The following is a 26,686-nucleotide window of genomic DNA, read 5'->3' as shown; positions in this document are numbered from 1 at the left end:
CAGTTTCTCCAAAGTAAAGGCGAATAAGTTGGCGACTTGTCAACACTTTAGTCAAAAATCACGAATACCTGATAAACGTATTTAAATCTAAAAATAAATCTTACTTCTAGCATTTTTCTTGTTTTATTCTTCATCTGCCCTTCACAGTTCCTTTAAGTCGGTTTGTCACATATAATTCCAATAAAATATGATAAAGTTTGTGGTAGTAACATGACAAAAGGGGTAAAAACTCTATGAATACTTTTACAAAGCACTGCAAGAACTAAATATAGAATAGGAATATAATGGTACTTTGAGGTACAAAACAGAATATATTTAAATTCAAAAGTGTTTTTTATCGAGTACACGGCTGAAAGGTAAAAGGTCAAACTAAGAAAATTGTCAGTCAACTGTTTGGGCCTTTTTTGGTTTATTTTTGTGCTAGAAGTATTACATATTTTAATTATCGTGTAACTTTAGGAGATTATAATTGTTTACAACCTCCAAAAATAAAGTTTCTTTCTGTTGGTTCCATGGTGAGTGAGTGTTCAGCAGATGACAAATAATAGATTGGATGGTTAAACCATTTCAGGTTTTTTTTATTCATTTCTTTTCAATTACATTTACAATGACACCACACACATAAGTCACAAACCAAAGCATTTGAGAACAGAAGTGCAAACGAGTCTTTTGAAGTTTGTGAGTTGTTGAATTTAAAAGTCCAAACACACTTACAAGTCCATGTAAGAGTGAAAGCAGTTAACCACTATGTGTAGTTAAAGTATTATTTGTGGCCAGTCTGTACAACATGGAAGCCTTCATTAAAGGAACAATGCTCCATTTATTCTGTATTTTCATCATTGTCCTTCGGGGAAACAACCCTGGCTGGGTTTTTCTACAGATTGTGAAACGAAGTAAACCGTTTCTTATAGAAATGAATGAAACGTTACTTTTTAAAACGATATCTTTGTCAGATGTCTTGCTTGAATGAACATAAAATCAGTGTATTTGACCACTGCTGTTTCCATTTTAGCAGCCATTTTGTCTCCAGTGATTTGCTGGAAGTCAGCAATAAAAAAAATAAAAAAAACGGAGAGAAAGCATTTCCATCTTTCTCTTCATGTCTTTGCTCTAGATATTCATTATTTACTCATATTACATCTCACAGGACAGCTTTTTAAATCCGCTTGGCAAACAGGTAAGACTTTAGCTTGCAGACACTGTCCTTCTTATGCAGCCTGTCTGGAAAATCCCCAGCCTGAAGTGGGAATATGGATCGGCTTTCCAAAGCTACAGCAGTGCTTCCGGTAACAACATTAGAATTTTAATACAGAATAGAATCCAATATAGAACTGAAAGAAATCTACATGGTTATGTTAGGTATAGATGTGACAGCATTAGCAACACCTACAAAGCAGGTTTTAGTGATTGCACATTTATCTCGCAGTTATATTAATTCAGTGACAAGTTACTGGGACAGATAGTGACCAACAAAAATCAGATTTTTGCTAACATTTTCTCTATCTCTCATCAAATGCAGATAACAAGTCATTTAAAAATGTTTACTGAGTATGAGTCCAGGTGTGGTAGTTCAGTGACACATTCCCTTAAGCCGTTCAGTGGACCAATCAGACGAGGGTATGAAAGGAGTGACCTGTCAAAGGAAAACCCTGGAAATTAAACCACAACATGCTCACTATTTTATCAAAGCATGCGTCTGGACCCAACCAAGTGTTGGGACGGTGATCCATAGCTCAGTATGCAACGCTACTCCAGCTCAGCCACACTAAACAGAAAGGCACCGTTGATATTTTTCTGCTCTGAAATCTACTGGGAACCTTTGCTACATACGAGCATATGGCACTTAACCTGCAGCTCATGAACATCTTTATACAGCTGTGTCTTCTTTTATAAAACTCTTTATTTGCTACATCACTAAAATAGGTTTCTTTTTTCTTTTTTTTCAAAAGTCTTTATACAGCAGTTAGCTTGTTGAAAGTTACATTTTAAGTGAATGTGTCTCTGTAGAAGGTATTTCTGTTAATGTTACACAGCAATGGGATTGTAAGGTTTAACCAGCAGGACAGGACTTGGTGATGCTGGGTTAGTCCTGCTGCTCTCCACGTCCCAAAGCGCTGTGCTACTGTCTGCAGTACGGAAGGGCGCGTCTCCTCCATGAGGCTCGTCTGTTTCACTGAATATCATGCTGTCACTGGACTCCATGGAATGCAGTACATGGCATACAGCACTTTTGGTGCTGCAGTTCTGATTCATTAGTTTCTCTGGTAATTCTAAAAAGCTGTAGCTGGTAGCGTCTGTCCCACAGTCCCCCATGACTCCATAGGTAACATTCTTTGCAGCGAGGGCTGGGCTGGGAGGTAAGCTGTGTGCTACCAAGCCGTGATTATAGTGGGAGAAGATTCTCTTCTGATCGGCCAGTTTTGGGGACAGCTGCTGCTGGCTCTTCTTTGACAGCAGCAGCGGGCGCTCCTCCTCAACAGAGGGACTTAGAGCCACTGAGGGGACAGAAAGGGCCAGGCTGTATAGTGGAGCAGACATCTCTGATGGAGGAGAGACAGGACTGCTCAGAGCTGTCTTTGGGTCCGGAGACAGCTGGGACAGGCTTCTCATGGGAGAGGCAAATCTGCACAAACACAGTCAGAACAGAGATATTAGAAACAACTTAGTTCAAAAAATCATACCGCAGGACTGAGCTGAAAAATGGAAATAACATACAAATATTTAAGATTCAACCCATGAAGTCTTTATTACAAACTCAAAGTAAGATAAAATAAATGAGCAAGTTCAAGATGAGATTTTTTTTATTTCACCAGATGCAACAATGAAAATTAGCTGGAAAATCACATCAGTCATGAAGGTCCACATGCCTTAAACCAAATGCTCACTAGGGGCGCTGTTTCCAACTAACTTCACAGAGAGACCTCTTTATTCCTGTTATCAATAAGATAATTTTTTCCATTATTATATTTTTAACTAATTTCTGTCAAATATCTGGGACATTGGCTGGTAAAGTCTTCTAATGTCTACTATAACAGTCCAGCATTTCCTAAGGTAACATAACAACACTGTCAGCAGGCAGACTCTTCTTACATCCACATACAGAATTATTACTTTCAAGTTTTTACATTTTTCTTCTGTGTTTAAATTTTAAAAAAGATCAAATACCAAATCATTTAAGTCATAAGTGGAGAATTATGGCTTCATAGCACAGACGTCACCAATAAAAGAACACAGTGCAAGTCAAAACAGCCAGATACAATAAAGCAGGCGTCCTACTGCTATTCTGAAAACTAGAGGTGCACCGATTTATCAGCCAGCAGATTTCCATTATTTTGGGAGTTCTGTGTGTTTTCTGATCATCCGATACGTAACATGTGAAGTCGATCTTATCCACATGTACCTCAGCAAAGGTTTACAAGTCAGTCACTGTCCTCTGCTGCTCTCCAGTGAGATATTTGACTGATAGACAGCTCCACCAGGTCATGTCTAAATGTTTGCTTTTAACAATAGTCACCCCAATGTTACCAACTCAGCGACTTTCTTGCTGTGTTTAGCAACATTTTAGACAGAAACAAAGGTATTGGCCAAAATCTGAATCAGCAGCTCAGGCTTTTTAAAAGGTTGGGAATCGGCAATCAGCCAGAAAACTGCAATCGGTGCACCCTAACTGGAAACAGATCATTCCAGTGAGAAGTGATTAAACACTGGTATGATGATACATAATGATTATTGTTGTCAGCCATGCATACAATTTGAGGCAAATCCAAGCATGACAAAGTTAATGAAACCAATTAAGTTTGGTTTTAATGTTTCAGGACATCATTTTGTTCTGTCTTTTTTTTCCTTTTCTTTTAAGCATTTCTAAGGTTTGATGTCAGTTGGTATACTATTTGTCATAAGTGTTCTCCATTTTTTTTAACTTCACTGTTTAAAAAAATATAATACAATTAAATTTAGCTTAGCTAAAGGGTTTCTACAATCTACAACCAGAAACCAAAGACAAAGACAGAAAATGTGCTGACTGCAGCTCCATCTTATTAGCAACAGCACAAGATTTTTGACCATATTTTTAACTGTCATGAAGGAAAGACTGATTTTTAGATTGTATCACAGGTCCATTGTTATGGGCTGAGATAATATCTTAGGTCAGATGTATATTTTAATATATTTTTATTATGCTGATGCTGGATCTTTCACTGAGTGCAGAGTTCACATTGACCACGTGACCTAGATTAGGCCTAATGACAGCTGTCCACTATAGAAACAGGACATGAAAATGGTTTACTTTCACACACAGTGGACCTGAACATCAGATGTATCTTTGTCCGTTAAGAATGCGTCTCAACCAGTTGTAGTGTGTGTTTATAACCAATGTCCTAGTGTGACAATCACCTCTATTAAAATTTCAAGAAGTTTACCCTAAGTGTTGTCCTTAGACAGAAGGAAACTGGCGAGAATGTCCGAGAACAACCCAGACACCCATCATGGACAGAGAGAACATGACTGAAGGGTGTTTGGCATTAACATGTCAAATAAATGTTAATGTCTTTGACATGTTAAAGACTTTATTACCTGGATTAGATTGGAGAAACGTTTGACGGTCAGATGAGACAAAAATTGAAGCAATGCCCAAGTGGAGGTGACAGCATCATGCTGTGGGTCTTATTTGCTACCAGAGACACAGATGCATTGCAAAATGAAGACAGAGGACCACTGCCAAATTCTTCCACATTAAGTCTCAACTCATCAGCTCGATGGTTAGAACCTGGGGACAGTTCAGGTTTCCCGCCGCTCAGTGAGCGCAGACATTCATTTACTTATTTTGAATTAGCAAAATTGCTCAAAAAGACTTCAACCTGGGGTTGAGATTGTTTTATGGAAGCACACGTTCATTGGAGGAGATCATGTTTATTTTAGTTCATGTTTAATTTTATAGATCTCATATTTAGCTGAGTCTGGAAGATTGCTTAACACTATTATACTTGAAAAAAGCCAGTTTTTGTTTGTTTCCCTCCCCAAAATTTTTTGTTATTATTTCAATAAATGTAGTTTCTCAAAATAGGCCACAGCCATTTTGTTGTGTTATAAGTTTGGGTAAATAAATCACTGCTGCACTCTGGGGAAGAAATAAAAGCTTTGCTTTCACCTGGAAGGATTTGTGTATCATTAAAAGCTGCATTATGTCTTATTTTTCTCAGGCTGCATCTTTTGGCCTCAGCCAAGCATTGTTATAAAATAAGAAATTAAAGAAAAATAAATACATCCTATTGCCCAACTTTAAAAGACGTTCTATATTGGTGTAAGAACCAGCAGCTGACGGGTAGTTTAATAGGAAACATCAAATTCTGCATCAATTAATGGACATTGTTTCATGTGTAAATTCAACGTTAAGAGCTCAAAGTGAAGACATTCACACCATAATGAGTGCATGTCAACCTCTGAGGTTTGACCAATCACAGGGCATATTACTCCTGTCCATCTTTTCCATTAAAATGAATTATGGACACATTTCACTTCAGGACAATTTATATGTTCAATAATTGCATTAATTATGCTCTAATTTAATTGATTGACAAACTAATTCCATACTTACTAACTGATGGGGAGATGTTCATGAAACAGCTTCTCTACTGGAAACTGAAATCTACACAATGAGCAGGGATTTCCAAATTCTATCATTAAAGTAAGACATGAAAATGATTGAATTAAACATATCTAAATGTACCTTTGATAAATGTTTTACATGGCGAAATGAACCCCATTTCCCATTATTTGCAGATTAAGTGCTTCCTTTTGATAGTTAAAACTGATAGTTGTAGACGATTTTCCCCTAAAGTGTTGTCATTCTTCTGATCTTCATAGTTCTGTTTATTTGTCAAATTTAAGATTCATTTATCAGTTACCTGGAAGTTTAAGGCAACTCCTGTTGGAGTTTGGTGTCTCGGCACTTGGCTGAATTAAAACTTAAGTCAGTGGTGCCACTTGTGGCATTCAGACGGCCCCGGACGCCCTGTGTGGCACGTTGGCTATTCTCCGCCAATGACATCACAGAGTAAGACTCAGTATCAGACAGAACATTGTTGCTCCAGTCCTCACTCCAGCTGCAGAGACAGGGAGGGAGTTATTGACATGGGGACCATATACTGCTACGTCTTCTGCCCACAACCTGTTTAACCCATGTCACATAGAAGGTGTTTAGTCAGAGGCTGATGTACTAAATCACCTAAAATATGTACGTTTCTTTCTATTTTGGTATTTATTCTCAATGCACAAGAAAAGCCACAAGGGGAATCGGAAAACAGGAACAGACTGTCAGATCAGAAAACATCCCAAAATGAGACTGGTGAATGCATGGAGCTCATCAAGACTGCACCTCTGCAAAGACAACATTTGGATTTAGTTTTTATGTCAGGACACAAAACTCTGTGTAATCAGTAAAAGTACACCTGAGTTCATGTTCTCAGTGTCGGGTCAAAGGTCAGAGTGTTCCCAACCCGGGTTTGTTCAGGACTTGAGAAAAGCCTTCTCCTCTTTACACTCAGGGACCAGAATACATGTACAGTTATGTAAGGGAGTGTCGTCATTTTAAATCACAATCTCTATACTGTTTTATTACTATTATCATTATTATTAAGTTGCTAGAGGGCGCAGTTGAGCTGTTTGTGTTGAACCCTTAAAATACCTGCATGAATAATGGATATGTGAAATATGGAGACTGTTGAAGCCTCCAACTTCATTTAGGTAAAAAAAATTATAACATTTGAATTACAACAGGCCTTTTACAGTAGTTTAGCTGCTTGGGCAGCTAAATTAAAACAGTGGTGGGGAATAATGTGTTCACTATGTGAGCTTCGTCACCATCTGAAGAGCCCGGAGGCAGACAGAACAAAGAGGAGCCCTCTGATGGTCCTACATGTTGGCATCTCTGGCTTCATTGCTCTGCAGGACTGAGGGTTCCTCCACTCTGTGCTGAATCTCAGCTTTTTCCAGGACTTCACCGTTTTGTGCAGCGAGACGTTTCTCTGGAATCTGGCAGATAACTAGGATCTATTGAAATGTATGTATGATTGAACTGAAATGATTTCTTTGTAAAGTGCCTTGAGACGACATTTGTTGTGAATTGGCGCTACGCAAATAAACTGAGTTGAATTGAATCAAAGAGCCTGATTAATCTGGCTCAACACCAGCTATACCACAGCCATGACTTTGCTACATTTTTGTGATTGAATGTTTGAACCATGGGTTTTTTCCATGGTTCAGCAGAGTCAAGAAGTTCAGCCACCAGCTCCTTTTCCAGGGAAGACACACAGCTCAATTGTGCTTTTTGTCTTTATGTTAAGCACACAGTGTGTAATCCTGCATTGCATCCTCTCCTGGTACATCTCACTGGGAGGAGCCAGAAATTTGAACAGGACACTTTATGAAATATTCTTTTGGATTGATGGATAGATTGTCTCTGCTGGACATGATTGAAAAGGTTTTTGTAGATATATTGCTTTTTGTTGTTCTGATACTATTGTAGGCAAGTTCAAAAACATGTTATGGTAACACAAAGCAGTTGGGTTTGAACAGGTTCACTGTCAGTATTTCATGGGGTGAACTATTCTTTCACTTACGCCAACCTCGTGCACATTTTCAATCTAATTAGTAACACATAAATTCCCATAAACAAATTCAAACCAAAGAGAGCGTCTAACAAAATGTCTGTTTTTACCTTTGGCTGGAGATGTTGGTGAGTGTGGTGGGCTGATTAGCAGTCGCATATTTGCTTGTGGGAAAAGTTGTTTCTGTCTCCTCAGTTACAAGCTGCCTCATGGAACCATTACATGGCTGGAAGTAGGCAGAACCAGGATGAGAATTGATTCTACAGATATAAGTTCTCATACTTTTAATTTAAAACCAACAGCTTACGTTGACAATCTTCAAATCCTGCAGAGGCACAGCAGCACTGGGACGTCCTGCAGCAGAGCTTTCCATACAGGAGCCAGCAGCGGGATTTGAATTGTTCTTTCTCTTCTTCTTCTTCTGGCTCTGCCTCAGGCGTTCACGTAGTTTCTTCCTTTGCTTGCTGGTTGATGAGAAACAAAGGAGAGTCATAATATTTCCAGAAGGTGTTACAAATATTCACAGGTAGTCAAAAGCGGCACCTGCTCATAAGTTTTCTTTATCATGTCTATTTTGTTACAGAATCAACTCAGCAGTGTTTCAATCTCTGAACAATTGCATAACAAATATTTTCCATATTTGACTGGTGTATTTTCTTTGAATCAACAGAAAATTCTGGAACATTTTGACAGATTACAGCTTACATCCCTGACTGTACTTGGTGAAGACACATTGGGCGCTTTCAACTTTAAGCACATTTCTTCTGAATATCACCTCTGACATGGACACTGAACTAAATGCATCTTGCTGATCAGAGTTTACAGTGTGAAGACGGACAGGGAAGGTGGAGCCTGACGTGCAAATGCTTCTTCTTTACAAGCATTTGCACAACTGACTGTAAACACAGAAGAAAACATTATTACAAAATATTACATACATTAATTAAAAACATCTAAATTGTAATACTTATAAAGTCAAATGTTTTAGTTAGGACTTTTGTAAGACTTGCACTTCCTTCACTACCAATTAGAAAATATCAGTGTTTAAAAAAAGGCTTATATCTGTACTTGTTTACAGAAAACTGCAGTTGCAGTGAATGATGCAGTGAATGATGCAGTGAATGATGCAGTTAATGATGCAGCAAGAAGGAGCACTCACACCATCACACACACTCAAAATACAGATCAGAAAGGCTCTGCTTCATGTTGCATTAGCTTCACCTCAAAGTATAACAACCATTTAGGGCACAAATTAGTGTTTTCAGCATTCAATTGCACAAAGATACACAAAAACCATTACTTTTAGAATACATCCAAACTGACCTGAATTTTGCGAACGATTCAATTTTATTTATTCTTGTTTTCTTTTGATCAGCACAAGACGGGATCAAAATAACACCTCAACCTTCCCATCAGATCTCTTTGCTTCAAGTCTACTGAGGTGCACAGCATGTCATTTTCAGGTTTAATTTAATTGATCAATCTGGGATGAGACACTGAGATTCGCCCCATTGGAGAGATTTAGGGATTTGGGTGTGAAAATTCAAAACATTTATGCTAAAAGAGAAAGAAATGGTAGAAATTACTTTGTTTTGCAGTAGGCCACCACGCACAAGATTCCAACAACTAGGAGTGCTATGCAGATCCCCGTTATTGTTAAAATGCGCTTTTGATACAGTTCCTCGGCTTCTGAAAGAGAACAGAAAATTCTTTATGATATCAAATTAACACTCAATCACAAACATATGACTAAAAGCAAACCGAAAGAGAGCATTGTGCGTGCAACACTGCATTATGCACAACACGGAGAAAAAGTTAGATGATCAAATCTCGCCATTGATAAAAACACCAAACTATCCGTTTGCATTGGTTTGCTCTGCTTTTTGCTCATCTTTGTACAGTATTAGAAGAGCAGAGCAGACAGATAAAATAAATATGAACGGATGCACTAAATGGAAGCAGGTGTGTTAGAAAACACAAACACTGAAATGAAACTGGAGGGACCAACAATTCCTCCAATCTCCACAGAAACATGCAGCATTAGCAGCTGTAGAATATGTAGAGCTGACATTATGGAAACACACACTTATACACATAAATATGAGAAGGAAATGTGGAAATGATAAATTTATCATTCAATTTCAAGTTGGGCTCAAAAGAAATACAAAAAAAATTGTAACCATCATAAACAATATTTTAATAACATTGTAGTTTTGGCATATGCTGTTTTTTGAGGAAGCCTTTTTAATAAGATTAGTTTCAATTTATTGTTGGATACCAGAAAAGTTTCTAATGTCATTTGTTTGATTTTCATATATTATTCTGAATTTGAACAAATATTTTAAGGCATGAGTTATCAAGGAGGTATCAGGGAAAATATCATAGCAATTCTCTGTTCTTTAACTGCAATAATTGCATTGTGGGGGAACCGCTCTTCGGGGGTTAACCAACCTAAAGAATAATCATTTTAAATCATTATGATTTCAACACTGGCCAAAATAAAACTAACTATATGTTATTTCATAATGGAGCAATCCAAAGCAGAGCTAATGTTCCTCTGTTCTCTATAATTGTATCCTGACCTACTATAGGGTCATGTCTGCATGAGCGAAGTGAACCTCTGTGATGGAGCAAAATAAATACATGGAGAAAACTAATCAAATCCCATCTGATGAAAAGCCATTTTTAGCTTGGCTTTAAGAACAACAGCATTTTTATATGGTGAGGAAAAGTTGTGATCAAACAAAAGGTTTCAGATTAGGCTGAGAAGAAGATATTCAGACGCCTCAAACCTTCTGACCTCACAGCAGTTTGAAGGAATTCTGATTTATGAACATCCTACAGGCTTCATCTGTGCAGCTAGTTTACTGTACTGATGGTGTTGAGGATGAGGACTACCTACCTGTGCAGTACTTTACCAAAAACCCTGCAGTGTCTAACTTAACAAAGGAGACTGAAATTAACCAAGGTAAATCTCCACTATGTTGCACTATAGAATATTATACATATATGGGGTTTGAGTTCAGATGATAAAATCTGCTTTTTATTCAAATGTTGGCATCTGACGCTGTCTTGACTGACCTCATTGGTCTCTTAATCATAAGACTGTCTACTTGCAGTAGACAGTCCAAACTGTTTACTGCAAGTAAGACACTGGCTACTCTGAAGTACTTTACAAACCCTACTTAAACAAACCAATTTATCAGTGCAAACCGATGGTTGGGAAAGGCTTCAGTGAATGGAAATATTGTGTGCAAATGTTAAGGTTAGTGATGGGTGGTAATGGTCAGAAATCCAGTAGGAGTGCATGTAGATGACAGGTCATGCACAGGCTGCATGCACTTCGCGCATGTGCATGAGGCCTGATGTGGTTTCTGATGCTCATCTTTTTACTGTTTTGTTTCTCCAACTTTCAAAAAACAACAATGCAAATTCCATTCTATTTTATTGTAACTCCTCTAGATAACAGTAAAAGATTTCCTTCAAGTTAAAAGCTAAGAACCAATTCCAAATCATGCCAAGTTTTAGAGAAATTTGCTAGCATGCAAAAACAAGTGACAACATTAATGATATGAAGGACAAATGTAATTGTTTGTGATGCATGCTTTAATATGGATGAAAGGAGAGAAGAACAGGACACATACTGTAAAAGCTGGCCATCACATAGTTTTGGCAGCGATCACCAGTAAATTCACTTGGACACCTACGCATGAAAGACAAGAAACAAACAAGAACGAGAGGCTGTTAGTTACGAAAGATCTGTGTAAACCCCACAACAGTCATCACTGGTGTTAGGAGGACGGGTCCAACAAGACCAAAAAGTCTAGCTGTCACTTTTTTTTACATCTGAGAATCTGAGTTATGTGATTTGTCTCAGACCTTCCTGTGTGTTTTAGTTTGTCTGCAGTCATGCAGAGATTACATGACACACTGTTGGGGTTTGCATCACCAGCAAGCCAGTTTAACCTGTCTCTTTGCAACAGACTGAAATTTGCATGTACTTATGTGGCCACTGAGTCCAGGCTGTCACTAATATAATCCTATAGATTGGGAGTCACAGGGGAAGAATGTTAGTGTGAATGGAGACAACATTAAGTCATACACGTATCTCTGCTTCTTGGAAAACAACTCAGCCCTTCGACGTGATGGGTTACAACACAGATGACATGTGATGAGATGTGAAGTACATGCAAAATTCAGCACAGTGCTCTGCAGAGGAGAGTGGGCAGAACTCTTAAAATGCTTCCCCGTTTGGCTGTGTCAGATTTGATGTTTTAAAAGATTATTGTATCACATGATTTTAGTTAGGGGTTACCAGGGAAATGTGGATTTCTCCATCATGTCTTGAAGAAAACATGACAGGGGTGAGACACCAGTAATGACATGTGGGACTGAAGACAGCTGTGTTGACATACGTTTTGGGTCTGAGACTTTCTTAAGCACAGCCTGTTCACATCGGTGCCCAGTGAATCCGGCCAAGCACCTGGGTGATGGATAGAAGGGAGAGGAGAAACACAACGGCTATGTGTTACACACAAACACACACTGATTGACAGCACAGTGAGCACCAAAAAAACAGAGATCCAGGAGAATAAGAACTCAAGTTACAGAGCACTACTTTCACTGAGACCTGGCAGTTTTAATTTGGTGGCCATAATAGATCCTCTTCATATGTATTACTTTACTAACATGCTCTTGAAATTCATCAAACAAGTTGTTGTTTTTTTATTCTCAAAAAATGACCTCACATTTCTGAGAACAAAATAAACCCAAATAATTACTTTATTCAATTAAGTTTAAAATAAAATAGATTTTATACATATCCAATAAAGATTGTAAAGATTATTAAGGTAAGTTTTTATGAGGACATATATAAACAAAAACCAAACAAGCATCTGATGAGCATGATGTTGTGAAGGCTGAAGTCAGTAGATGAAGTAGCAGTCAGGGTGAATAACAGAAATCTCAGGATAACTTCAAAGCTTCCACTGTGTAGAACAATCCTCTGCTCACAACAAACAATAACACTAAATGTTTAGATTATAGCCGGACCTTTTCAGCTGGTCACCATTCTTTGTCTGAAAAAGTTCATTTTGGGATGGATGAAAATGAATTAGAAGCAAGTGAAGCTGAGAAACCACTACCAGTCCAAAGAAAAGTGACTCACACTGTAATATTTACCTGGACCAATACAGAATACATTACCTCAGGCATCATTTCAATAAGCTTTGCAATGTAAATATTTATTTCCCACCAGTGTTGCATTGATTTGTGTCATGGTCTTGCAGAGATGATGGGAGAATCCCAGCGCTTTGCATAGTTTGAACTCTGGACTCTGTGGTCGCCAATCCATGATGACTCATGATCACTTTTGGACAACTTGAGCCTGATGAATCCTGGCATTGCCGTCTTGGAATGTAGTCATGCCACCAGCAAAGAGGACATTCACAGATGGACTAACCTGGTCTTCAGTATTTAAATCTGGACTCATCAGACCACCTGACCTTCCACTGCTCCAGCGTCCAGTCTGATGCTCCCCAGCAGATTAGCCTCACTGATCTGTGGAAGCTGTTCAGTCCTGTTCCTTTTGAGGTCCCTTCACATTGTGGAGTGGAAATGCTCACTTTCACTTTTAAACACAAGTGAAAGTGTGTTTAAAAGTGACCCAAAGCAAAACTATTAGCTGTAAAGCTACAATCTGCCACTGCAAACAGAACAACAGTTGATCATCCAGTGTCCTTTAAATCTCACAAGTATTTTATTCAATAGAACTTGTTGCAGATCAAATGGCTGAACAACAGCTTTGCTTCTTAAAGCATTTGATTTATGCAGACTGCCTGCAGGAGGAGAGTGACAGAGCCACGCCCCTTTGATTCAGCAATCCCAGGTGTATGTTCAAAAAGAACACACTTTTAAAGTAATCTCTAAGGGAGGCCTGTGGTTGTGTGTTTATGTAGATCTATGATCTGAGAAAGGAATCGCAAATTCATCAAAGCAGGTAGTGTGTTTGGTCTCTAACAGACATCGTCTGTTTTTGCTTTTCTGTTTCGCCACACTTCAAATCATCAAACACATTTCAATAACAGACAAAAATAATGTGAGTAAATGCAAAAATGCTGATTTTAAATCTTTATTTTCAAATGATGTATTAAGAAGTTATCCAAACCAACCTGGTCTTTTGTGAAAATGTAATTCCACTCTCATTAAATCATCTACTAACTGTGATTAAGGGCAAGATGAGATGTTTTTTAGGGTAAATTTCTCCTCATCCATCATAAACAGTCCCTCCATCTTAAACACCTTCATAGGAGGGAAACATCAGGATGAGAACACAACACAGCACTTGAACTTTTTTTGTTTGCTAATGTCCATGGATTATTTTATGAAATAATCATGGTCTCTAAACAGCCCCCTGTATGTTTACCCATAATATTTAGCTGAAGCGTGAATTTCCTTTTCCTGAGTGTCTGAGTCAGATGAAAGAGTGACGGTATATCAGCGAGTAAAACACAGACCAATTTATTTGCAATAAATTGTAACTTTTATCCTGACTGTTGTTATGCTACACAAACAAAGCACATCAGACACAAAGTATTCTGGTGACACAATTCTTCAGAGAAAAGCATTGTCTGACAAAAACCTGAGTGGAAATTACTTCAACCATACTCATTCCACAGAGATTCCTGAGCACCACCGTGTGCCAGGCAGCCTGCACTTCTCATTGATTTGTCAATGACCACAGCAATAAGTCCTGTGAGCCTGGTGAGCTGAGCACCATCGATGTAGATTACTGGATTGGAGAGCGCCAACAAGTCGCCATAGCTAGTGGCACACACCTGCAGGCGACATCATGTCCACAAAACCACTGTTCCAATGCAAGAGTCAGCCACAAAAATGATCGCAGCACCCTTACTCCTTATCAGATTTCTATAAAATATGACTTAAATTAAAGAGAAGAAAATTGCATGTAAAAAAAATTTCAGTCAGTTGTGTTAAGATGCAAGAGAGGACTAAGCAAACTTATTTTTTATATTGGACAGTTAATTTACTTTTACATACTGGTAATTGCTGCTGTAGGAGATATAGTTTGTTAAATACTTTATGATATTCTTTACCCTATTTTACAAATGTTATTTTGCAATGATCTCCAAAGGAGGCAGTCCAGTTTTTGGCATTTATTCAACTTTCAGAAATTACAGCAGCTGCAGTGTGCCACGGCAAAAGGAAAAAATGCTGAAAAACAGGTGAAGAACTCAAAACCACTTGTATTCTTAATTTCTCTCAGTCGGTTTTACTCCACCTGCACATAGTTGCCGTGGCAACTAACACTTTTTGTTTTATTATTACTTTTTCCAGAACTGTGAAATAAGATACCCTTGGATGTTGTTATCTAATTGTCATAGTGTTGACAAGTAAAACATTGCATACTTTTTCAGATCCTTTGTATTACTGTCATTTTCCTGATCACCGATATTATTGACTCAGTGCAAAACAGTGCAGCACCTGACACACAGTAGTCATGTGATGTCCAGTCCAGTAACAGGCCTATCAACGGTGACCCACCAGCAGAAACAGAAATCAGTACGCCTGCATCAAACAATGCTACCAGAATTTTTGCTTTCCAATTACCTGATTTTGTCAGCTGCCTCCACAGATCCTCACAGACCACTTTTAAACCCCCAGAAAGGAGCCCGTCTGTAAGATCTCCCACTTGTTGCTCTCAGACAGCAATCCTCAACACTTCCTTCTCTTCATTGGATTCACTGTTATTTATTATTATTTAAGTAATTAGTTAACATTCAAGATGAAGACTTTACACTGTGTTGTGTACAGTTGGTTCAGTGTTACTTACCTATTGTCATCACTCTTTGGCAACATTAGGCTGTGTTCTAGTCTAACCGGTGTTTTCTTTCATTTATTTATTGATTGATTGATCAATCAATTGATTCATCCAACTCATGGTCCACATAGACATTCATTTCTTTCTTCCACTCCTTTTTTAGAGTGATTGACATAGAGACAATATTATGAATTACAAAACCAAATAAAATTAAAAGGAACAGTTGTACACATGGTAATGAAAGCCCTTTAACCCAGAGTACATAATGATAACCAGAGGTTAGAAGTTCTCCTCCAGCAGTTCCAACACATTTGGTGACATAAGCAGACGTCTGTCTCATACCTGCACAGAAACTTTGTACTGCCAGGCATGATTTCAAGTGTGAAGCATTCGCCTCCATTAACGCAGTAGTTCTTCTGCCTGTCACTGCAGCGCATGATGTGGCTGGAAGTCTTGGTTGGAGAGGAGGTGCTGGTGGTAGCTGCAGGATGACAACCAGGGTTATTGCTTGAAGGACAATAAATAAAATCAATTAGTCAATTTTTTAACTGCAAGTAATAAATAAATATATAATGTACAAAAAGAATTAAAAACATGGACACTTTATTTTTTACTGCCTGTCACATTTTTTTTTTTACTGCCTGACTTTATTGAAAGACTGTGTAGAAACTTTAGGATTTTACTTAAATTATATCTTACTAAGTTTACTTTATATGCATGTTAAACTTTACATTACCTCTAGGTAAATACATTTTTCTGCATGTATGTTACTAAAGCACTCTATTACACCACAGACTCAGCAGAATCCTCAGCTTGGCATAACTTCATTTTTCAAGCATGTTATCTTGGTCCTGGAAAAAAAAACATTTTTTTCATAGTCTGTCCTCCCAGTCTATCAGTGTTTCAACACAACAAAGATTGCACAGAGAGAAAAGTAGTTGCCTCACAATCTGAAAGTTGTGGGTTTGATTCCAGCTTCCTCCTGCCACATGCTGCTGTGCACCTGGGCAAGGATGTTAATCCAAAGTTTTGTGCCAATCTGTATATTGGAAAGTAATGTCGGTAATGTGTTACTTAGTAACCCGCAATTCTAATCTCATCCCTTTTTTTATTAACAAGTAATCTAATGTGTTACTATTTCCAATCCAGTAATCAGATTAAAGTTACTCATAGCTGTGATGGGTATGGCAGGCTAGAGGCAGGGTGCACTGTGGGTAAGCAGCTAAGTTCCCCACTGCTACTAAAAAATGACAAGCAAAACCCCCAACACTGAATATTAAAAAAATAATAATAATAATTAGCATTTCAGCATCAGCTGCTACTGCGCTTCAGTCACTACTGCACTGACTGCAGGGTCTGTCTGCCCACAAATCCTGAAAACAACAGTGAGCCAGAGAATAGATCACTGGAGACAAGTCTCCTTGAAACATACAATATTTCATTTGCAATTTGTCCTCAGCGATGCTCCAAGCTCACGCTTTTAACCGGAGGCTCCCCATTCCCCATAGCAATCACAAATGGTTAAGATGTCTTTGACCTTGCTCCATACTTGACTGCAATCCTTTGGGTCTGTTGTTTTACTCATTGGCAAATTGATTTAGAGTAGAACAGGGTTTTAGTTTTTAATGTGGATCAAACTCCTCTCACACATGCACAACTCTCTAGTTCCAGTTATAGCAAAATACAGACAAAATTGTTAAATACACAGACATGAAAAACAATCAAAGCTGTCTTAAAATTAATCATAAAACCAGATTATAAGGTTGTCTGAGTCCATTGGTCAGCCTTCAGATGATGTTACGTTTTGCTTAGACAGCCTTGCAGACAGTTTCTTTTCTAACATGGCGTCATCGGTTGCTTTGCTATGGGTTCCTGCTTTTACTGGCTTTTGACTGTATGCAATATTGCCAACCTTTGTAGCTTAGAACCTCATATCCCTTTAGCTTAACCACTCTTGAGTCATCTCTGATTTCTTTATGTTGCTTTTCGGAAACCTATACCTTTGGTTAGTCCTTAAAGTGGCAGGCTTTAGATTAGGGGTCCCCAAACTAAGGCCCGGGGTCGGATCCGGCCCTCCTCCACATTTAGTTCGGCCCCCTGAACAATACCAGAGAGCATTCAGATTTTTTTTCCATTTACCGTATTTTCCGGACTATAAGCCGTTTATATGTGGATTTCTCTTCAACCACCAGGGGGCTCTTTAGCAGGAAGTGAATCATTGGAAGTCTCGGTTACTTGCGCGCCAACACTGAGCCCACAAGCAGCAAAATGAGTAAGAAACAGATCAGATGTCTTTGGAAAGTTTATTTGCAAAGGGGAAAAGGCCCAGAGAAGAGACAGGAGAATGGATTTATCCCGGACCGGTAGGTGAGTCCCACATTACAAGCCCGCTCTGCGTAACATGGCGACCCTGCCAGCATGCCTAGGTGGGCCCCATATGGGGCAAAGAAGGGCAGACCAGATGGGTCCCATATGGGTTTGTCCGCGGGTTCCACGATGGCTCAACATGTAGGGCCACAGCCCACATGGGCCCTACATGGTGGTGGGCTCACATGGGTTTGCCCATTTAGGGCCCGTATAGGGCCCACGTAGACTGCGTTGGGCCACCGTGGAACCCGAGGACAAACCCATATGGGACCCATATATCTGCCCTCCTTTCCCCCATATGGGGCCCACCTAGGTATGCCGGCAGGGGACCGGCTGCTAATGAGGCAATGAAGCTTCAAGCTGCTTTGCCACGTTGAGACCAAGCAGGCTGTGGATATAAGCAACACTTCAGGTGTCATTGTCTCCCATCAGTCCCGGATGGGACCGTCTTGTTGCAGAGAAACAAGCTCAGGGCTCCCGTTAGTCATTATCGTGAGTTAAAATTTTCACGAAAATAAATGTTCGTTTTTGTGGCGCTTCTGTTATTTTGAAGGGATATAAACGTTACCATAGCGACCAGTCAGAGCGTTTGGGCAGTGGTCGAGAGGAGATGAGTAGAGCTTGTGAGTCTTAAGTCTGGTTTAGACGGAAAGATTTAAGAATGTCGGCCGATTCTCCAAACCTCTGTGACCACAGAGCTGATAAAAGTCCAACAGGTTCGATCGGTTCGTGTCTCCAAGGCAGGAGGAGCATGAACCGATTCCAGTCACGAACATCCCGATTCCAGAGGATAATCCAGTAAAACCTCCAACATAGAGGGAATTTAGAATAACCAAACACAGATGACGATGTAGAAGCAATAGTGATAGTTTGTGGAGTCATTTTAAGAGATAAAAGACGTAACAAAAAGAAAAGGCGGTGGATAAAAGACAACGTGAGCAGCCCCTCTATTTGCTGCACTATGATTTGGAGGTCAATATGTTTTTTCATAGTTAACATTTTTAACTGAATAAACATAATAATGACCTTTAGATTTAATAATAAACATTTCCACATATCATCTCCGATATCCACCGGACTCTCAGATATGTCAGCTGTTTGGGATTCCCCTCTGTTCTGACGTCACCGCGCTTTCTGATTGGCTACCTGTCACATTCAACTGGTTTTATTCTCGTTCCAAGTCAGGGAAAAACCCCACAGGCTGCATAAAAGGGCCAAGACAACCCAAATAGGGCATATTCAGTATTTAGCGGGAACACCAATTTGCAGAAGCCTTATCTGACTGTTCATCCCTCCCCCTCTCCCCCCAGGGCCGCAACAAAATGTCCAAGTCTTGACCGGTCCGCAGTATTAAAAAGGTGGACCACTGATTTAGCACATGCTAGTAGCAACACGAAGGATCAGCACTTTTACTGTTACAGTTACCGTTCGGAAACTACCGTAATCAGTTCTGTTAAATCTAATCTTGGCAACTTTTTCTTTTTCAACCCTAATAAATGTGATATTCAATTGACCTGTTATGACTCAAATTTTGGGTGTCCGCCCCCCTCTGCTGCTGCTGCATCGTTGTGGAAAACCTGGAGCGGCAGAGATATCTGAGGCTTAGATGTGTATGTTTACTGGTTTAAAAAAAAAAATTTAAAAAAACTTTGGGGTTGTGGTTTATAGTCCGGTGCGGCTCATAGTTCGGAAAATACGGACTATAATCCTTCCTGGATTTTTTTCTGTGAAGAACCCAGAGAGGGCTATTTGGTTATTATTTATTTCATTAATAATGTTATTATTTATTTCCATGCAGAAAGACCGGGGCGGGAATCGAACCCAGAACCTTGCTGCAAGGTAACAGCCCTACCAACTGCGCCACTGTGGAGCCCTGTGAAGAACCCAGAGAATGTTATTTGATTGTGCTTTCTGGAAAACRATATATTTTTACATTTAGGCACTCCTATCGTCACACTTTTTCTGTTACAAACTGACTCCGGCCCCCACCAGAGAAGGGAAAAGTTATGTGGCCCTCACAGGAAAAAGTTTGGGAACCCCTGATTTAGATCTTCAGGATTTCTGGACGTCTTTCAATTTTACAGAAATGTTTGCTTGTTTGTTAAACGACATAACTTTGAGCCATAACTAAACACAAGAGTTGTTTTATAATTAGATGAACAGAACTTTTGTGAATTAAGTAGTCATTACAGTGGTAGGCCTCTTATCTTTAATTAACAATTTTAATACACAAAGCAAAATAGGATAGCTAAGATTATACAAGAATGTTAACAATTTTAGCAAAACCAATTCTTTTGTTGGCTTAGTGTTTAGTTAAATCCAAAAGGCTGGATCAGTATCTGTCACATGGGGCAGCTACTGCCATCATCAAGTGAATTGGAAGCACATTTCTAAGTGTTCACCATGGGAATCATGAATGGAAACAGGAATGGTGCAAAGCCAGGCAGTCTCAAACAGGAAACATTTGATCATTCTTCATCAGTGCTAATAATGTCTAAAGTCTGATGGCAGAAATGTTGACATCACTGTCAATAATACTGCAACACTCCAATTATAATCTAAGCTAAAATGCATCTAAATATTATAGAAAAAGAAGCACTTAGATTAGGTTAAAATCTAATTTCTAAAAATATATCTTCTCTTTTAACATGAACATCAAGAAATACATTTCTTAGATTAATACATAGGCATATTTACACAGACGAATATGTGGTCCAATGAGACTCATTTGTTTGATTCATTTTGAAAATTACTTTTAAGATCATTTTCATTAAGCTCATGTTTTGGTAATAAAAACATTTTTTGTGGGCTGATTACGCCTTGGAACAGTCTGTCTGTTTCTAGATGAGGATCTCAGCATCATTATCCAGAATGCTGGAAAGTTGATCCCTATCTCCCAGAGTATAACCTTGACAGGGAATCCTTATTGAAATTTCAATCGGTCTTCCAAGGTTAAATTAAGTGTCTAAATTAATATTATAAAATTCTAGGCTATGACAATCAAGCCCAATGTCATTTTTTTAATAGTCCCAGATCAAATTTCGAAAAAAAAATATTTGTGGCATGTTCCCTTCCCGTCAAACCGATACATTTTCACCTTAATTGAGTCATAAAGAAAATACCTCTGCCATCATCAGTGGAGATGATCTAACACACTCACAGGGCAATAAATCAGAAAGTGAGGTGATCACAACAGAAGCATCATGGTGGCGAGCCACAGGCAGACAGACAGTATTACTGTGCTGGTTTTTCTGGCGGCAGCATCAATTAGCTTCCAGCAGGCTCTGACCTTGAAATGTAGCACAGGCAGAAAACAGGAAGTGTCTCCATATCAGAGCCCAGGGTTTCAGTTAGTGTCATGCATCATTTATTGATTTTTACTTATTCATAAGACTGGAACTATTCATCCACACATTTCAGGGAGTTGCACATTGCTTACAGTTGTGCAGGACCTTTTCAGCTCCCACATCTTCAGTGCAGATAGCATAAGGTTTGTGGTGCCTTTAGTTTTAGAGTGGAGCTACCAAGCACACATACACACACACATATACACACACACACACACATATATATATATATATATATATATATATACATATACATAGAAGAAATTATAGTTGGTATAATTCTTATTACATGATAATTGTTCAAATTGATAATGTTTGTAGTTCTAGGTATGCATGGCAAATTTAATCTGCATGAGCAAATTTTAAAACATTGGAAGCAATGCAGAGCATCTCTGCTTGATTTGGAGTCATTTGTGCAGGAAACACCTCATGTTGACAACGCATGCTGGAGCAAAAGACAAATGGAACCAGCAAGATTTCACTTCTTATCTAGCATTAAACATACTGATTACAACATATTGTATTTAGAGAAAATTATCATTGTCACCATATTATTAGTTACCTTATTAAAACATTGCATAGTCATACACATTATATTATTAGCAGGTTTACTTTCTATCACTGCTAAATATTGCTTTCTTTAAAAATGAAAGCTTATTGTTGCTGCAGTTTTTTTTCAAGAGCTCAGATATTTATGTCAGCATCAGAACAAAGAACAATTTGAATGTGGTTAAGGAAATATATCAAATTAAGATTAGAGATAGTTTGAGATGAAATATGGAAAAGACAAATGTATAAGTCAAAACTATACTAAGTGATTGTCCCCACCAATGTGTCTACAGTGTATGAAGAAGAAGACAGTTCAATCAGGAATACTGTGGAGCAGCAGACCATATGGTGGTCTTTATTCACTGCCAGTGTTTTTACTGTTCAATCTCCGACTTTTGAAATGTCGATAGTTATATCCAATTTTTTGAAAAAAAAATAATAATAATTTTTGTCTCATTTATCTTTCTGATGAATATTTGGAAAAATACACAAGGGCTTTATAAGCAGCAGCTCAGCTAATGGAACCCAGCTAACACTAAGCTCTGATGAGCATAAACAAACAAGAAACGTATTGGAATTTTAATCACATTTCCTTTCAAATAAGCTCCCCTACATTTCTCAAATTAATGTGAAATATTGTAGAAAATCAATAAAAAGTTAAAGTGCTTTCACACACTGATTATTCTCATGGTTCTTCTGTGTGTTCTGTTCATAGCTGTAAATCAACTGGAAAGTGTGCTGAAGTTGATATTCTAATTGGAAAGTAAGAGGTTTTCACCAGAGACCAGTACAGCTGAGACACATACAAACCTTACTGAAAAATGCCCTTTTTTACATTCCTGATGGTTTGTGTTTTTGATGTTTGCTGAATCTATTAGAATTACAAACTGACAACAGTGTCTCTATCTATTTTATTAATTCAAACATAAAAAAGAATGTTGGCGAGATACTGTACAAGTACCATGTACAATATGGTACTAGGTAAGGGTTCCTTTATGTCTTTTTCTGCTTTTAATATTTAACACATGATGCAGCCATCTTGGATTTCGAGGTCGAGAAGCCTCTGACTTTCCAAGCCGAATGTGTGATGAGAAAGTCTTTAGCTAATTTGTTTGACTTGGAGAAGGAAGGTTATGCAGACATGTCCCTTCCCTTCATAAAGTCTGCTCCAGCTTCTCCTGTGCTGATTGAGTTCAGAAATGAAACACACAATTCTTTCCTTTGAGTTCTGGAAATCCTGACCAGCTCTGTGGATACTTCCATCTCATTTCTCTGAACTTAGAAGCTTCCAAAGAAAGAAACTGAGCTAGTGTGATCCTAACATTGCATAGTATTTTGATAACATTTGCTTCCAGAAATTGACCTGAATCACTGGTGGAATAAAAGCTGGGAACAGAAATTGGAACAAGTTCATTTGTTGCTTCTGACACGCCTACCTGTATAGCAACAGTTGGCAAAGTAGGCGATTGCTACACTCTGCATGTCACAGCATGTTATCATTCAAAGGAAATTCTTTAAATAGCTGACAGAACACATCCACAGAACAGAGCTGAGTTTGAAAGAGTCCTCTTTGGTCTGGACTAGGAGCCGCAGACCCCAGGTCCAGACCAAATTCAGCAATCCTCCAATCATCAACCTGCCTTTTAAAGAGAAAATCAGGTGTTCCGAGAACAAATACAAGGATTAAAACTTTTTAAAAGAGTGCTGTGCTTAGACTGCTGTAAATTAAATAACTTTTTCACGTTACTCTGTGTCACCAAGCACCATTAATACATTCCTAAACCTTAGTTTTAAAAGCCTATTCTTAAACAGAAAACAAGAGAAGAAAACCTGTTGACGAGAATGTTGGGATACTTACATAAAGTTTGAAAGAGTTTGTCTAAGTCCTGGGTTGTCTGTGGGTTGGAGTTTTGCTTTGGAACAGTAGAACGTTCAGCATTGTACTTCAGGGTCACAGAAGGATATGTCACTTGTGGAGATTGAGGCACAAATGGCCCGACTGTAGATTTCTCTTTCCCAAAAACGTCCGGGTGTCCAGGTGTAATGGCGATGGTAGTGGTCAGGGAGATGGTAGAGGGAGCAGAATGAGGAATAGAGACGGTGATTCCAAGAGTGGGGTTAACCGATATAATGATGGGATCCTGGCCAATGGGTTTAGGATCTAAGTGGGTGAGTGGTTCATATTCAAAGATCTTATCCACAAAGACCCATTTGAGTCCAGCAGTGCAAAGAGCTAAACTAAGAAGGCAAGCCAGGATGGGCAGAATGCAGATTTTTTCAGAGTGGAGGCAACGGTTAATCTGTTCCATCTCTATGCACACACAGCAGGTCGCAGGCAAAGGCACAATTCCCAAAGCACCCTCATGCTCCCCATCACCTCGGCCTTCCTCTGTAATTCCCTTTACACCCTCATCCCCACTCTCACCAGCTGCCTCCGTCTCCTCTGGTTTCTCCTCTGGGACTGGCCCAGTATCAGGAGGCGGGCCAGTGGGGGAGGCCGTTTCAGGAGATGGAGCCGGTCCTGCAGAGTAGTCCTCCATTCCCTCAGTCATCCTTTTAAACTGCTGGAGGAAGAGTCTCTGAATGCTTCAACCATTAAAACAGGGCATCACACAAGTGTGGTCTGCCACGACAGTCTATGAGAAGGCTTCCCAACATGAGGCTGTAGAGTCAGAGGACGAAAAAGCAAAATGCCCTTCAGAGACTGAAAGCTTGACAGTGGTCCACGAGGTGGCAGGATGACCTGCATCCAAGGAAAGCCAGCTTTTTACACATGCTTTAAACACAGTCAGGGAGTTGTACTGCAGTTAATTTATCTGCAGGCGAAATACATACACATATATTAATGCTGTATCTGGTTGAGTCGTGAGCGACGGTAGAAAAGTAGTTGTGACTCACCTGAACACTTTGGCAGGGGAAGGAGAAGGGGCGGTGTCGACGTGATGGGCCGGCTGCAGTAACTGGATCGTCAAGGACAGGCTGGCCGGGCACTGCAGTGGCAGGACGGACATGCTGCCTTGTCTAAAGTGCTCCAAGCAGCTGAAAGGCTGAATCATCAGGGAGCGGCAGGTGTCCTTCCTCTCAGTGCAGCCAAAGAAACAGATGAGTAAGGAGAAAAGGGAAAGAAAGCGAATCCTAGAGAGGGAGGGGGGCTGCAGTAGCACAGTGGGTCAGAGGAGGATGGATACTCCCCTTCTCCTTCTCTCCTCTCTCACTCCTCCTCTCGCTGTCGTTTCTCTCCAACTGGAGTGCACAGCAGCCTCTGGCCTCCTCCCTCTCTGTCTCACTTCCTCTGTCTTTGCAGGCTGCTCCCAATCCAAGCACAAAGCATCCAGCTAAGCAAGTTCCTACATGATCCAATTAGAGTGCATGTCAGCGAATCACAGACAGCCGAACTGCTGTAGCCACCCCTCCCAGCACCACTCCCCAATGACTCTACTGCAAGGCTGGGGAACGAACAGCCAAGCAGACATAGGAAACACATGGAGAAATGAATGGCACAAAAGTTTAGTTAATATATTGTTGCATCTGAAATATATTGAAGTGAAAAAAAAAAATTCAAGATCTTAACATATTTAATGTACACAATCTTTAGAGAACAATTTTCCAGGTCTTACTTTTAAAACGTTTAATATTCAAACATCAGAACTTTCTGTGACTGGAAACAGTAATCATTGGTTGATCATTGCATACAGTTTTATCTCAGCAGTCTACTAGCTGCTAATGGGTCAGAAACTAAAACAAATAACTTCATGGGAAATAAATTATTGATGCTCATCATCATACAACTTTAGAACATTTCCCACAGTTGCTATGGGAAACAGTTGGATAAATGTTTCAGGGAATGGTTCCTAATGTTACCCGTGTGCTCATTGCTCTCAAAAAAATAAGCTGCAAGAGTGGTATAAAGCCACCAGATCCTCATTAAGCCAATTAATGCCCAAGCCCCACCCCCCACTAGCACTGCAGACTTATAAATAGGATAAAAGAAAAATCCAAGGTGGAGTTTGGGAGGGGGAGAAGACTTCAACAAGATGAGGAGTATCTAAAAGGTCAGTTTATCACCATACTGAGCACTGACACTCCTGTGACCCTATCCCATCCTCAGACAGAGTTAATACCAGTAATGGTATCAGTGGGGGAGCACTTCCTGTCAGGCCTCTGAATTAGTGACCTGAATATTGATTAACTTCTCAGGATACATAATCTGACACAGGAAGTGCAGAATAATAAATATCTGTGGGGTTTAGGTCTATTACCATCACAGTGTTGTTTAGTCTCTTTAGACCATAAAACAATAAGACCCAAGATTGCAAATGTTTCATTAGATAAATTATCAATTACATATAGCATGATAAGAATTAGAAAGGATACTTTTAATAGGTATCCTTGAATGTTTTTAGTGAAAACATGAATGTTTTTAGTGTTATTTTTATGGTTTTGGCTTGAATATTTGCATTTACTAAAGAAAACTCATAACTCATTCCCACAATAAAACAAAGAAAAAAAAATTGTAGCTTAAGAATTTGATAAAGTCACGGTAAATTAAAAGGAGTGTCAGACTTCCACCAAACATTTACTCCTTGTCCCTGTTGGCACTTACTGGTCAAAACTGGAGTAACACTTTTGTTAAGCGATTTCTGCATTAAAGCTTTTCCAAGAACTTAATGCCAAAATTAAGACACTTAGTGAAGGAGATTTTAAAAAGCCTATTAAATTATCTAAATTGTTGACAGATTACAGAGGGGCTCATCTATTAACTGCCACAAAAAGCTCTGAAAACTTCTGGTAATGTCTTCCTACATAATTTTAGTTTGAAAAGGCCCCATCAGCCTCACTAATGTTTAAACCTCTGCAGATGAATATAAAAGCACACTTTTTGCAGTGGCTGCTTCACATCTATAGAACAGTTTATCCCTCTAGTCAAAAAAGAAAATAAAACCAATCTTAAAGCTCCTGAATATTGTATTCTGATTTAT

General features: G+C 39.1%; 1 protein-coding gene across 4 annotated transcripts; it reads right to left on the bottom strand.

Moving 5' to 3' along the window:
• Window positions 1-552: 552 nt before the first annotated feature.
• On the bottom strand, window positions 553-26,541 carry nrg1 (neuregulin 1). 4 transcript variants are annotated; one of them, XM_008423102.2, is made up of 8 exons: window positions 24,606-26,541; window positions 23,566-24,523; window positions 15,787-15,925; window positions 12,020-12,087; window positions 9,191-9,293; window positions 7,912-8,068; window positions 7,715-7,830; window positions 553-2,623 (listed from the first exon to the last, which is right to left on the bottom strand). In XM_008423102.2, exons 2-8 carry the CDS (start codon window positions 24,257-24,259, stop codon window positions 2,026-2,028), a joined length of 1,875 nt encoding a protein of 624 aa, XP_008421324.1. In that variant the 5' UTR covers window positions 24,260-24,523; window positions 24,606-26,541; the 3' UTR covers window positions 553-2,025. The 4 variants fall into 4 exon arrangements, with proteins under 4 accessions (XP_008421324.1, XP_008421326.1, XP_008421327.1 ...); XM_008423104.2 differs by having other exon boundaries at window positions 23,566-24,450; XM_008423105.2 differs by having other exon boundaries at window positions 23,566-24,369.
• Window positions 26,542-26,686: the final 145 nt, after the last annotated feature.

Source organism: Poecilia reticulata, linkage group LG12 (assembly GCF_000633615.1).
Source record: "Poecilia reticulata strain Guanapo linkage group LG12, Guppy_female_1.0+MT, whole genome shotgun sequence".
NCBI classification, from domain to species: domain Eukaryota; kingdom Metazoa; phylum Chordata; class Actinopteri; order Cyprinodontiformes; family Poeciliidae; genus Poecilia; species Poecilia reticulata.
Note: the sequence above shows the minus strand (reverse complement) of the source record. Positions and strands in the feature narration are given on the sequence as shown.